Source organism: Osmerus eperlanus, chromosome 16 (genome assembly GCF_963692335.1).
Source record: "Osmerus eperlanus chromosome 16, fOsmEpe2.1, whole genome shotgun sequence".
Lineage (NCBI taxonomy): Eukaryota > Metazoa > Chordata > Actinopteri > Osmeriformes > Osmeridae > Osmerus > Osmerus eperlanus.
The window spans coordinates 7170554-7184747 of NC_085033.1; the positions used below are offsets into that span (position 1 = coordinate 7170554).

Genomic DNA, 14194 nt, shown 5'->3' on the forward strand with positions numbered 1-14194 from the left:
GTCAGCTCTCTACTCTCACAATACTATCCTGGAAGGCAGTTTGGACATACCTCTCTACAACAGTAAGATTACAGATTGACACCAAAGTAACGCTAACATTTTGGAAGAAAAGAAGAAAAAAAAGAAGTCAAAATCAAATTAAAAACCCAAACAAAATAAATAAAAAGGTCAAAAGGATGAACAGTGCTCTACGTGCACACTAAAGTGCTTTTGTCTGCAAGCCCTGAACCAGAGAGGCGTCCTCTACGCTGTGACGGGTGATTTTGGGATAAGTACTGAATAGCCCTGACATTTTCTTCTTTTCTCCTCACGGTTTTGTGGTTTTCAAATACTTCAATGCAGTGGCTCCTACTGCGGGGACTTTGGGGGGGTGTTGAGATCTTTGCTGGGGGCCTTCCCTGCATGGGGGGGTGGCGAGGACCATCGGCCCGCCGGTCTCCTGACCTCCCGGGGGGCTCGTCCAGGAGTGGCAGTGCCAGCGGCCTTGGAGGGGTATGTCTCTCTGCCCTTGGGCTCCCCCCTGTCTCCCGGGGTGGCATCAGGGCACTTCCTCTCCTCGCTGGCGAGGGGAGCGCCGGCTGGCTTGGCCTCCTTCGGGGGCTGTAGTGTGGGGCCGTCTTTGATCCTCTGGCAGATCTCGGCGTAGGAGGGCTTCCGGAGTTCCTGAGAGAAACACACAGACAACGTCGGTTTTGATATCAAAGTCGACAGATGATATGCGGAAACAACACAAGGATATTCCGTTGAGGGATCTTAAGACCGTGGAAATGTTTGAAGGTTTGAAGAAATGCTCGTACTTTGCTGGCTAGTAAAGCTTGACTCACTGTAGCAGCCCCGTTGACTTGAACAGATTTGCTAGCAGTGGACAAGGTGGCTGTGACCCGCTCCACAGACACCAGCACCTCCTTCTGCTTCACCTCCGGAAGCTTCACCTCCCTGAGAAAACACACACACATACAGATGTAAATATACATTTTCCTTCCCGGAGACACATTAATATGTTTAAGTTGAGGAATGTTAAAAAGGTCGTCTATGGCAAAATGATTTGAACTCAAACTGTGTGTGTGTGTGTAAAGGTGAACATGGTGAAACCATCTGGGTTCCTCACTCTGTCGGGTGTGTAGAGGCAGGGCCAGTGAGAGGGGTGGCCACCGAGGCAGGGGCCGGGGCAGGCTGGAAGCTGGTGGGCAGGGGTGATGTGACCGTCCGCAGGGCCTCCTTGGGACCTCCAGACGGGAGGGGACTCGCAGCACTGGCGTCAACGCTTACATTCTACATCAAGGTAGAAAAAATCCAGATTTAGGCTCCTACTAAGGCTTGAAATGGATGGGTCAACATGCAAGCGTGGAGATGGGGCCTTGTGTTTGCTTATTGATAACTTAAAAATATACAATAATAATCCAGATAAATATAAAACCAAAAAACATGATGGTTATTTTTTCAAAAAGAAAATGAAGGCCCTTAATACAGGTACTAACCCGTTCCTTGGTGGTTCCTACGACCATGCTGGCCAGTCTGTTGTCAAAGGCGTCATCCGTCTTGAGGTGTCCAGCCGCTCCAGGCAGCGGGGGGAAGCTGGAGAGCCCCAGCTCGAAGCTCGGTGACGGGGGCTTCGGAGGAGGAGGCGACTGGGGGGCCACTCTCTACGTGACGGCAGCAAGCACAAAGTCAGCACTATCCACTTGAGGAACACACCGCCCACACCAGCCAGTGTTCAAGCCCCAGCACAGTTGTAATTGGATCCATGTCACAGTGCTTCGGCATATTGCACCAGTGAAACTAAGTGCCCTTTTTAAAATATGGGGGAGGGGGGGAACATCCTAGTCTACGCAAATAAAATAAATGGTACTTACTGTAAACTTGTCGTCCCTCTTTTTCCTATAACCAGAAATATTTTTCCTTTAAGAAAGAGAACATCCCTTAATTCACGTACATCATTTTCTTTGATTGTTCATGACTTATCCTTACGTAGTTCTTCTCGGTGGCATAATCAAATCGCATTTCAATCAAAATTCTCCAAGCCAGATTTTTACAAACCCCATTCGACTAGAGCAGCTGTTAACCACAGGACTGCAGCCCTCGCTTGCAAACGCTTCCGCGGAGGACGTTTCCATGGCTACATTTACCTTCCACGCCCCATGCTGAGGGAGTAGTCGGTGGTGATGGGCTCGGCCACGCGGCCCGTGCCCACGTCCCTCCGTGGGAAGGCCACGGTGGAGGGTAACCTGGTCCGGGGCTGGCCCGGGGCCAGCCGTGTCTGGGGGCTGCGCACCCCGTTGATGATGCGGTCGCTGGGGAAGTTGAAGATGGCGGGGCTGTCCAGGAGCCCGGTGCCGCGGTCGGCCGTGGGGAGGGGGGGCCTCAGGTGAGGTTTACTGTGATTCCTAGAAAATAACAAGAGTTGATTGTTGGAAAAAGGTTTCAAAGAAAGCAAGCTGGGAGGTTTTCCTTGTCTTCCTTGAGGGTTTAGGTTGGTTGAGGGGCAGTTCTATGGGCGTATGTAACGCCCTGACATTGCTTGTAAAAACATCTATACAAATACATTTTGATTTGATCAATATGAAGGAGGATTATTTGTTTGTTTGCTTGTTTGAAATATTTGATTATATCATTATGTACAGTACAATATAACTGTATTATATAGAATTAATAAGCCAAGACAGTTACATTTACATCAACAACACTGGACGAAGCTTACACCTACCTGTTCCTGGGAGAGTAGTGCCTAACTGTAAGTGGAGATGTAGCTGGTTTAAAACCGTGGGATGTAAATCCGTTGATGAATTGGGTGTTGTGAAATGGCGTAACCTGTCAAATGCAGGAAAGAAAGTGAACAAAATAGTTCCTTATGAAGCACCACTGCGTCAATACGCCTGTGCTTGAAATGGTGACATGCAGGACGAGCTGTGCATCGTTAGCCATAACCACACCCTCCACAGCCCAGCCAGTGCCAGAGGTCCAGATGCACTAACACGCACTAACACGCTCTAACACGCTCTAACACGCGCTAGCACGCGCTAACACGCGCTAACACGCGCTAGCATGCTTTAGCTATCCCGCAGCACATGCTAGCTCGGGCCAGCGGCACCACTTCAGGTGGAGCCCCTCATCGAGAGCGAAATGTGAACGTGCGCCAGCGTCTCACCAGTGCTGGGTCGATGAAGCTGTGTGTGGCTGACCAGGCCTGGGGGGTGATGAGGCTGTAGAGGGGGAACTGCTGCTGAGGACTGTACACCGGTGGGATGTAGTAGGAGGTGTAGCGTTGCTGCTGCTGCTGCTGCTGCTGTTGCTGCTGCTGCTGCTGCTGGGCGTATGGGTTCACCTCCACCGGTCGGTAGCCATTCTTTGGCATGAAAGTGTTGATGGCGATTGCCTTTGCCTTTATGCGTGCCTTGTGGGGATCATATGCACACATGTATTGTAAGAATACGTATAAAAAAACAAAACCTATTTACATACAGGAGTTGAGTTCATTTAGGTTATTTGGTCACTTCAATGTGAATTAACATCAGACAAACTGATAGCTTATCAAAATAGGAGACATCCTACCTTAATAGGCTTCCCTTGGAAGGTCTTCACTTCTTCACGAAGATACTGATATGCCTGTAGGAAGGGGAGAAGATGTATTTGTTCACATAATACATGCATAAAACCTTGTTTAGGTGTCAAATAAATACATAAAGACATTAAAGCAGTTGGTCTGATCCCATGACCAGCTTTGTACAGCTTAACCCCCTGATCGTGTGTGTGTGGTGTCGCATCCCAGAAGAGCCCTCACCTGCTGTGCATCTGCTTCCGATTCGAAAGTGATGAACCAGTTGTCGTTGTAAGCAAATTCACAATTGACAAATTTAGGCAAGTTATCTCCTTTGAAAAGAGCTTCAACCTCCTGAAAAACAAGGGGGGAAAAAAACATTTACACATTTAATAATGATTGTGAGAACTTTTCGAACTGTATCCGATACACTGCTTTCATTGTTTTTATTCCTTTGCTAAGTGTTTTTTTAAGGTCCCTAAATCTTCCTCCTTCAAACAAAGTATTGACTTTCTGGAACAACAAAACGTGACAGAAACTCTCTGTGATAACTCCCTAAAGGTTGACACCTCCAAATAAATTATGAGCCTGCGTCTGCGTAGGTGGTGCGGCAAACGTTAAACGGGCTCTGGTATGTTGACCACAGAGATCGACCGGATACAGAGGAATGCTAGCTGGGGTCTCCATTCACTAGCCTGGATCAGTAAACAGTCTAGCAGAGCATAGTGGGCTATCTGACGTCAGACTCAGGAGACTACTAACTGGCAGGCTAAATGTCTGTCACTGGAATGATGGTAGATTGGTAGGTTGACTACCCTTGCACAACCTCCCACTGCATTTGTTAAGACAAACAACAGATCGGGACAAGAACTTCTTTGATGTATGATGACAAGGATTCAAGCCATCACAAGTCAAACCAACAAATCATAGGCAGATTAATAAGATCCTGTGCCGTACTCAGTGTAGGAGGTGAGATCTTCCTACTTTGCCAACCCTCCGACATGACACTAGATACCCCAGGTCCCTTCTGAACCCCGTCCCTTAACCCCAGTGAAGCAGCCTGGACCAGACCTGGATGGGGGTGCTCTCTGAGACCTCTCTGAGGATGACGATGCAGCGGTTCTGGTTGGGCCGCACTTTCTCCCCCTTCTCATCCACCTGGACCAAGGGCAGCGCTGAGGACCACATCAAACACATCAGTTCCATGCATGTATGACTACGTCACCCAGAACAAGATCACTAACAAATAAGGCACAGAATCAAAACCCATCTGTAATTGCAATTGAAAGGACTAGCACAAACAATGTGAACACCATATCTATTAGGTAGGCCGGCAAACACTAAACAATGGCATTAAATACAATTATTTTATTTAAAAAATATATATATTATATAACAGACAATGCACTGAATGACATCCGTGTTAAGGCCTACCACTTACATCGCAAAATGTCAACAATGAGGTCCATGTCCGTGCTGAGTTTCTTGACATGGTCGAGGTTGGCTACCGTCATGATTGGCACGTACTGGTCGCTGTCCATCTGAGAGATGAGGTACATGTCGCTGGCCAGATTCTCCCTGCAGCCCGAGGGAGGAAGCCATACGTTACTCCCTGCATGGTCCCACCCAACAGCACCCACCACGGAATTCTTGACAGCATGAAGTAAAGCTTTCATTTGGAGCACGCCTCCCACCCACAAAGAGCCAACACACACACACACAACTAATGAGTGTGCGTCGGTTGGGCAGCGTCACAGCGCATGCGTCAGAGCATTCCAGCATAGGCGGTGCTTGATTACTATCGCCAACAAATAAGTAACAAAATAAGACAATTTCATATTTTTGAGTGTCTGGAAAGCCACCATAGAAATATCCTATTTGAATATATATTTTTTTTTAACGCTATATTTTTCCCCTCTGTGGTCACTGTGTCAGCTCTGTGTCCCAAATTCAATTGTTGTTGTCACTGCTACAGCTTAGTTTGTCAGTCAAGCATGCGTTGCCATGACACTATGAGATGCTGGTGCTCACCGGGAGAGACAGAATTCTAGAGTCTTCTTCAGGTGCTCCCTCAGGTCCTCCTGGGGGTTCTCCTGCTGGGGCTCCACCACTGCTGACAGACCACAGCTATTATTACACTCAATCCCCTTCATCACAGGGAATTGTTCTAGAAGCACGCCATGTTTAAGTAGAATTTGAAACTACAATCTAGCTTTGGGTTCAGCATAAAATGTGGTCGTTGTAAAGACCCTTTTCGATTTGTGAGACGCGTGGGGAGGTGCGTTAAGACAGAAAAAGGTGTTGTGTATCGTCCAAGGGTTTGCTCTTGTGATGAATGACCCCACCTGTATGGGTGGAGTCTTGTCCAGCCTCTGGGTACTCGGGGTACGCCGGGTCAGAACCCTCCAGCGTGACGGCTGCCATCTGGGCAGGCTCAGCCAGCATCACTGGGACTGGCGGAGGCTCATCTGGCTGGGCTAGTAGTGGCTCCTCGTACACCTTGTCTTCAGTCGCTTCATAGCCTGGACAGCCACATTTACAGGGTATTAAGACACGGCTGTGTATTTTGCACCGTTGAAATTCAGTGGGTAGTTTTAGAGGGTAAACTATGGATTAAATAGACTGTTCTGTATATTTTGTCCATGATTTGCCCGACAAATATTTACAAAGCCTAATTGGTGTACTAATTGGGTGTGCTCACGCCTTCGGCGAGCACAACCATTGTTCTCTCACATATATATTTATTTATTATTGTTTATTTTCGCCCCCCTAAGGATCAGTCAATATTTGGACTACATAGACAGCGCCTGTGTCAAAATGTTTGTCTTGGTCTCGATTGCGTTGCTTGTATTTTTATGTACGTTCCGTTGCACGGTTTAGGAGGTTACAACGTTTTTGTGGCAAAAAAGTGCCTTTAGTCGACGAAGGGTACTCAGTGCTATCTACGTCACCACGTCAGCACACGTTAGCAACGACGCATGGATACAACGTGCATAGATGTACTGTTGCACAGCGAGTATCGTATCGTGCCGTGGTGTACTAACAGCATCATACATGTACATTTAAGCAAATCAAGATCTGCATGTACATTAAGTAATGTCACATTAAAGAATGTATTTAAACTCAAGCTTGTGTGGTGTGTCGCTGGCTTCAATGCCACAGCCTAAACTTTATGTCAAAAGAAACATGCTCATTTCCGGCGCTTAAAAACAATCCCCTCACTCAGTGAAGTTTGGCTAGCCACCGCAACTAGCTTGCTCGTAGCAAACTTATTTTGAATTAGCCATTTCTCCCTAAATAGATGTAAAGCTTATTTACGTTTTTGGGGGCATATTTTCAGTTAGCAGATGGTACTGTTTGAATCGCGATTCCATCTGAAATACTGCCGGTGACAACGTTGTTACAGTAGCTTGTTTCAAAGGGGGTTCGCTTGTTTCAAGGGGGGTTCTTGAGTAGGCTAAATGCTTGAAAATATCACTAGATGGGGAAAAACTTAAGGGGACGGACCCACCTGCAACCGACGCAAGCGAGCACACCCTACAATTTCCACAGAAATTGTACCCTCTCTAGTTAATATTGTAATGGATATCTGTTTCCATTTTGTCAATGTTACTGCTTGAAGTGCAGGAATAACACACATACCAAAGCCTACAATATATACTGTGACTGGGCCAGTAGTGTCCTTTGGTGCAATTCCAAAATATATTTTAAAACATTTTTTGTATTTAATTTTATGTTTTTTAAGTCTAATTGAGAATTTGTATGTCACCACTGCATGCTGGTTTACTTCAATTTTGTCAGAACTCAACAGATGGAGACCACACATTACAATGAGTGATTATCCCCATTTGAGGAGCGGTGATAGGTGTCGGGGAATATTCATAGCCCGGACTAAATTGAGTATGAATGATTCAACCGGTGGTGCTGTGGTGACAGCGTGCAGCCACACGGTCGGTGGACTATTTCTATCCTCTTCCTGAAATGGCTGACCTTCTGGGCCGGGGTCAGCAGAGCCATCGCAGCCTTCCTTCCATGGCTGGAGAGATGGGGTTGTATCTGCAGGCCCAGTGGTGTCCAGGTTAAGCATGTGGCTGGCCCATGCTTTCGCATTGGGGTTTAGGTCAGAAACCTTGTTGGATTCCTGTGGAGGTTTTGGAGAGAGAGAACACATAATGACATTACTGTTCTGCATAGAACCTGTATAATCAGGGAGAGATTGATCTACTAAGGAGCCAATCATCATGTCAGGAAACGTCCTCATGACAAGTGAAGATGACTGGCATTTGGGGATTTTGTTCAGTAGGTGGCACATCATACAAGTATTATTTCTCTGAGTCCAAATGAAGACCAACTACCATACACATCAAGAACACATCACCAAAATGATCAAATTAACCCTTGTGTTATCTTCGGGTCGTTCTGACCCATCAGTCATTGTGACCCACCGTCGTATTGCGACAACTTTACCGCATACAAAAACAAAGTGAAGCATTTTCTTTTAACCGTTGGGCTGTCTCAGACCCCCCACATTGCAAAGGTTAAAAGAAAATTATTTTATATGTTTTTGTATTGGGTACAATTGGGTAAACACAACGATGGTTCGTTATGAACCTTTGGGTCATGTGACCCGAAGGCAGCACAAGGGTTAAATAAGAAAATGACCAGTAAGCTGTGCCGTTTGTCATGAGTATGTTTTACCACATGATATGCAACACCTCAACCCTGAGATCACCGTCAACAGTCATGACAGCCCTCTGCTTCAGGCTGGGGCGAGGTGCAGGGCTACTTAAAGGAGCAAACGAAAAATTATTCTGCCAATCCGACACGCACGTCTCACAGGCTAAACGTCTGTAGCGGAGGGGTTGCTGTAAGAGCTAGTGTGTCTTCATAGTCTCGAGGCACAACGCAGGCCATGCTCTCCGCTGGCGGAGACAGGAGGCTCCAACACTTCCCATCTGCGCTCGTTCGCCCTGGGTCGTCATGCGGAGGTGTCCCGAAATCCAACAGGTTTACCCCCTGGGGTCCTAGCCGAGTGGTGTGAGCAGTCCCCCTAAGTCTGCTCAGAATGACCCCCCCCCCCTCCCCGTCACCTCCCCTCGTCACCTCTCTCAGGGTCGGCCCTCGATGGAGGCCGCAGCCGGCACGCTCCGTCTGGGCTGTCAAACTGGGTCTGGCTGACGAGGCGCTGCCAGGAGCGGCAGGTTGTCAGGGAATAAACAATGCGAGGAGGCTGACGCTCAACACCCCCCACCCACCCCCCTCCAGCCTGACGTGGCCTCCGTCGACTGGCCCCAGCCTTCCCACTCTGCAGCCCTCCACGTTCCACCGCGGCTGCCCCTCGGAGTCACAGCCCACGTCATCGCCGGGGAACGGCGGCGTCGTGTTAACCGTCACTCGAGCCGCGAGAGGCCGTCTGCGGAGCAGGTAACGAGGGGTGGCTACTTTGCCCCTCGTTTCACAAGCCTGTGCTCGGTGGGCCTCGCTAATTAATTCTGATGTTAGACTAACAGATTCTCAGTAGTGGGCAGAAGGAGGGGGGGACCTTATTGGAAAATAAGGGTTTAATGCAGTACACTGATGAACTGGCAAGAGACGCATCTTCCAGCCAGGTCCCTGGGTCCTATTTCATACACGCTGTATCACAAGCTCCCTGGGCTCAGAGCGGTCAAGCATTCACTCACTCGCACGCACGCGCGCAGACAAAAAGGTACCTCAAAAACAAGCCCACTGAGGCCGAGGACATGAGCCCAATAATCCAGTCATGCGCAAGTGTAATGCCCTCCCACTCGAGTCTGACCTGGCTGCTATAGAAACGGGGGACTGACATCACTCGCCGTGTCCAATGCTCGGGAGCGTTTCGGGTCCGCTTGACCTTTTCGGAATCAAAAGGGGGAGGAAGAAAAACCTGGAGCCTCCGTGTATGTGTGTTTATGGTGGTGGTGATGGGGGGGGGGGGGGGGCTAGGGGAGTAAACTTTACCTTTCCCAGTGCCTGATGAGAATGGATTTTATGAGAGGAGGATATGATTGATGGGTAAACTAGAGATGGAGCAAAAGTTATTGTCACTGAGGTGCAACCCAGGACGAATTATTGCTGGCTTTAGTCTGATAGGAGAGGCGTTTATAGACAAGGATGGACAGACAAGAGTCTCAGGAAAAAAAATTATAAGAGTGCTACTTGTGGCCTTTAAATGGACGGGAGGAGGCGAGTCATTTGCGTTCTGCTGAGTACACAGGATTCAAATGAATCAGGGAAAAATGCTTTGTCTATACAGCAACATTTATCTGTAGGCCTAGTCTACTTGCCCTTTAACGAGGCTGCAGGGATACTTGGACAGCACATTACAAGATCCAGCATGATATTGAGACAGGCTCCTGGTATGATGGGCTGCTTCAACTAATAAAAGGCAACATTGGTTCAACATTCATCTAGGACGTTTTCTACTTCCTGCTTTGATGTGTGTGCAGATCAGATTGGAACAGAGCTATAAAAAGGTCATAAGCAATGAATGTTCATGTGCATATGCATGTAGCATATGGTGTAGTGTAGAGAGCCACCGGATATAGAATGGGACTTGCACGATAGTCCCCAAGTTAACATGCACATGGTAGGGATAAATATTTAATTAAAATGTTGCAACAATTAGCTCTGCAAGTCCCTGGATGAAGACACATGCCCCAATCAGTTTTTGTCCTGCCACCAATTTTGATTCTGATCTTGTGCATGTGTAAATAACACTGGAAAAAGGCATTAGCAATGTCTTTCCACTTCCTCATTTTGGAACTTGTAAGGATACAATATTTTCCTTTTTTTGCAATCCACTTATTCAATACAATTTCCATAACATTCTTCCAGACTCCATAAACCTATTTGTAAAAGTACCATGCAACAGGCCAATTTTCTAACTCAATTTAAGAAAAATCGGTTTGAGTCTGCTATAGTCTAACCTTGCAAGGAAAACACTGCTCAGTTGACATGAGGAGAGTCACACCAACAACCCCATAGCCAAGCCTTCAGTAGACAGTTTCAATTTGGGACCTTAGAAGCAGTCCATGTGTTCCTGTCAATCAGACGTCCACAGCTTTCTGTGTCTCTGGAAACCAGTGACCAGAAACCACATTCTATTGATGAAGTGAGTGGAGTGAGTCTATAGAGACTTCAATCCAGCCTTCACGCTTGCAGGTAAACAAGAAAAACTCATAAGAAATACTACAATGCTGTGATACACTAACCTAGTCATGTATGTAATTGTTGAGAGTTTTAGATTGAATAATTCTAGTCCCTCACAGGTTCTTCCAGCAAGGCGGCTGATGCTAATTTGAGGAAATCCAGAAGCTGGAATAAATGTCGAAACCTTTGCATCCTGCTGCTACACACTCAGCATGTTCAAATACAGACGTGTTTTAAATACTGAAATAAATAAAAGTTCCACGACATCCTCTGAAGCAGTTAGGGGTTAAAAGCCCACAGCCGAGCCCAGCCCAGACACAGATGTGGGTACCTACCAAATAGGAGCTCTCTTTTGCTTCTTGTACTTGCTGCACCTGTGGTTCAGCTACAACTTTTGTATCCTGGTCAGAAGTCATGAGCCGTCTACTTCTTGGCTCCTCAGGGAGAAGTCTCTTTGTCACCAAGTTAGCTGTGGGCATAAAAAAACAACAACTTTTGATTCAGTTGAAACTGAAACTTCCTGAAACAAGGAAGCTCATAAAGCAGGCCTCCACCAAATACTTAAGGCATTGGAATATCTTGCTTTAATTCCAGTCATCTTGGATGAGAAAAACATGCAGGCTGTCCACAAGAGAAAATGAATGTACCAAGCACATTTGAAAACATCCCTTTTCTATCCAGTTAGGTCTCATTTGTAAAGAAGTGGTAATCCCCAAACAATCAAATGCCTGTCTCTGACATGGGCTCTCATTTTGTTTGCATACAAAGCAGAAAAAGAATGGCATGGCTGTAAAGCTCACGACCTTTGATCTACATACTCAATACTGATGGAGTGTGTGCTTACATACCATTTATATAGGAAAACACCCATTTCAGTCTATCAAACATAAATGTAACAGAAACAAGTGCAGACACATTTTGATACACTTTTGGGTAATTCAATGGATTATGAACAACAATTTACTGATATGAAACTAACTCAAACTAAACTCATCAACATTAGTTAATTAAAATTAGATTATCTCTTACTCAACATATTAGATTATAACATGACAGCAAAACATGAAAGAAAATAATTAACTCTTTTTACACAGAAGTTTACACATTCAAGCAGCAGCAGCATCCCAAAATTAGACTTAATTTACATTTTGCATTCTTGTTGTTTCTGTGGGCAACTGAAGACATCACACTGTACAAGTTAATAAATCAAATGTATGAATCGCAAATTGTAAACTCTGCCCTGTCAAGTTCTATGAAATGGACAATATTTGCATCAACATGCATGTTGCTATCTTGCTGACTGAAAGCGAGAGTTGTCAGGAAATGATATGGTTCAGGTGTTTATGGGGCGTGTACTTTATGTGGTGTGCTCATTGGACAAATCAGTGATCCCGCACACTTCATGCGTCCACTGCATGAGCTCTATAAAACGAGTCAGGTGCAGTCGATCTTTCAGCGAAAACAACTATGTTTTCCATAGTTGAATAACGATTGTATGCCATCCCAACACTAGAATGTACATGGCAATCTCGTTTTACAGACTTAAAAACCTAGTCCACCTAAATTCAAGAAAGCGTCATACGGCGCAGGTATCTAGTTTCTGGCAGACACTGGCCACGCCATGAGTGGTTCCCTACCTAGAAGTCTCCCTGACACACTAGTCTCATGTTTGAAGACAAATGACAGATATGATATTTGCAGTTTTCTAGCTGGTCAGTCAAAAGTGTTACCGTTTAACTGTTTCCTAGACATTCAAATTAAGGACGATGGTTTTGCAACTCGTGAGTCGTGGTGATGCTGACAAGTTAGCAAAATAAAGTTTTAGGGCCGCATCATCATCATATCCATTCAATGAAAGATGGCGACCTCCTGCGTGATTTCGCGGATTCCCCAACCCCCCATCATTCTGCAATGCCATGGTTAGCTAGCGTTCCAACCCCTCGTTTCTCTAGCATGAAGTCGATGTTAAAGCCGTTTTTGTTCAAACCAGCTAACCGTTGGTTAGCTACGTTTACTTACGTTTAGTCGCTATCCATTTTAAGTTCCATCGGCTTGTTGTGTCGGGCAATGACTAATATAACAAGCGAGATAGCGTTTGCTCAAATTGTTAGCAAGACGCTTATGTTGTTCTGCTAACCAAACTAGCTACCTGCAGGCGGCTAGAGTTAGCTAAGCTAGCTAGTATTTGCTAAAAACAGCTTCTTAACGTAATTTAGTTAGCCAGCTACAAGCTATTTGAAAATAATCTCAATTGATTATCATATCTACTGCTAACGTTATACAAATTAGAGAGCAAGTAACTAGTAAGGAAGTTAAATGCTAATGCTATATAGTTAAGTAGTGCTACCTAGAGGTTTCCGTGGGCGTTTACTCACCTGTCAACTATCGCTGCACGGCAATGCAAAAACTGGTGTTGGTGTTGGTAGGGAGTAGTAATGATGGCAAGGCCTCGCTTGAATCGACTTCCAAACTGAATACGCAAGGTATTTAGCTAGCAGGCTAACGGCGCGAGCACGTAAACGTTAGCTAGCTAACTAGCGAGCTAGTCTGTAGCTACTCGATGAACAAGCGACAGTATCTGCTGGCAAGGATGGAAGAACGACTACGATACTCCAAAACAACGTTTCACTTACAGTAACGGAAGCCAGTTAGCAAATCCGCTCACATTTAGCTAGCGTACAACTTTGCACTTGCTTTTTCAATCAGGCCAAATCAATCTTTTCGTTCGAATTTTAACAAACGGAGATAATTCGTTTAAAAGATGAAAAGCTATATGAAACGTAATCCAAGAGCGCAAAATGATAGAAATGTTCGATTTGCATTCGCTCGTTGGCTAGCTATGAAAAAAGCTGGATCCTTCGAGGTACCAGTGTGGATTTTGGAATGGAGAAATAGCTTGCTAGCTGTTTCCTTTGCCTTTCGAGCGCAGTGACCATCGAGCTCCAAGCTGTCACACAGGGTTCACACGCTTTGAACGCCAAGGTCCGCAGGCAGCTAAACTGTCAGGGAGGAGCTGTTGTTGTGCCAGGCTATTTCTCTTTAGTCGTTATAGACAGATTTTACCATATCCGTATTTTGGGTAAATGCCCTGAAGTGTGCTTGGATGAGCATATATGAAAAATAATAGTCACAAATAAAATCTTAATCTGTTTAGAGATCTTTTTTTATTTACTATAATTAAGGATATAATATCAGTGATTTGATTTAAGACTTTGTTCGATTCGCGGATTCGCTTATTTGTGTATGTTCTGAATCTCAATCCATTAAATGCATTACGTGTAGATAAATATTTGAATTAAAGAGCAAACCAATTTAACGAACTCCCCCACCCACCGAGTCTGTATGGCGGCTATTTGTGGTTGTCAAAACGTACTTACCCACAAACTACTAACTCCCGCCTCCTACAACAATAAACAGGCTCGTTGGTTGGTTGGTCTCCGCTCACAGCAGGCACAAGGATCCACTCGTGATCGTCGGTGGGTGTGGATC

The 14194-nt window shown here is 45.8% G+C and overlaps 1 protein-coding gene across 3 annotated transcripts; it reads right to left on the bottom strand.

Annotated features, from left to right (window-relative positions):
* Nucleotides 1–208: 208 nt before the first annotated feature.
* On the bottom strand, nt 209–13646 carry larp4b (La ribonucleoprotein 4B). 3 transcript variants are annotated; one of them, XM_062482263.1, is made up of 17 exons: nt 13081–13646; nt 11041–11174; nt 7526–7676; nt 5881–6057; nt 5567–5645; nt 4977–5113; nt 4607–4710; nt 3779–3889; nt 3550–3603; nt 3146–3391; nt 2705–2808; nt 2127–2384; nt 1854–1878; nt 1479–1643; nt 1109–1272; nt 798–936; nt 209–663 (listed from the first exon to the last, which is right to left on the bottom strand). In XM_062482263.1, the coding sequence occupies exons 2-17, from the start codon at nt 11119–11121 to the stop codon at nt 349–351; spliced, it is 2310 nt and encodes a 769-aa protein (XP_062338247.1). In that variant the 5' UTR covers nt 11122–11174; nt 13081–13646; the 3' UTR covers nt 209–348. The 3 variants fall into 3 exon arrangements, with proteins under 3 accessions (XP_062338247.1, XP_062338248.1, XP_062338246.1); XM_062482264.1 differs by having other exon boundaries at nt 825–936; nt 1854–1899; XM_062482262.1 differs by having other exon boundaries at nt 1854–1899.
* Between the last annotated feature and the right edge of the window lie 548 nt (nt 13647–14194).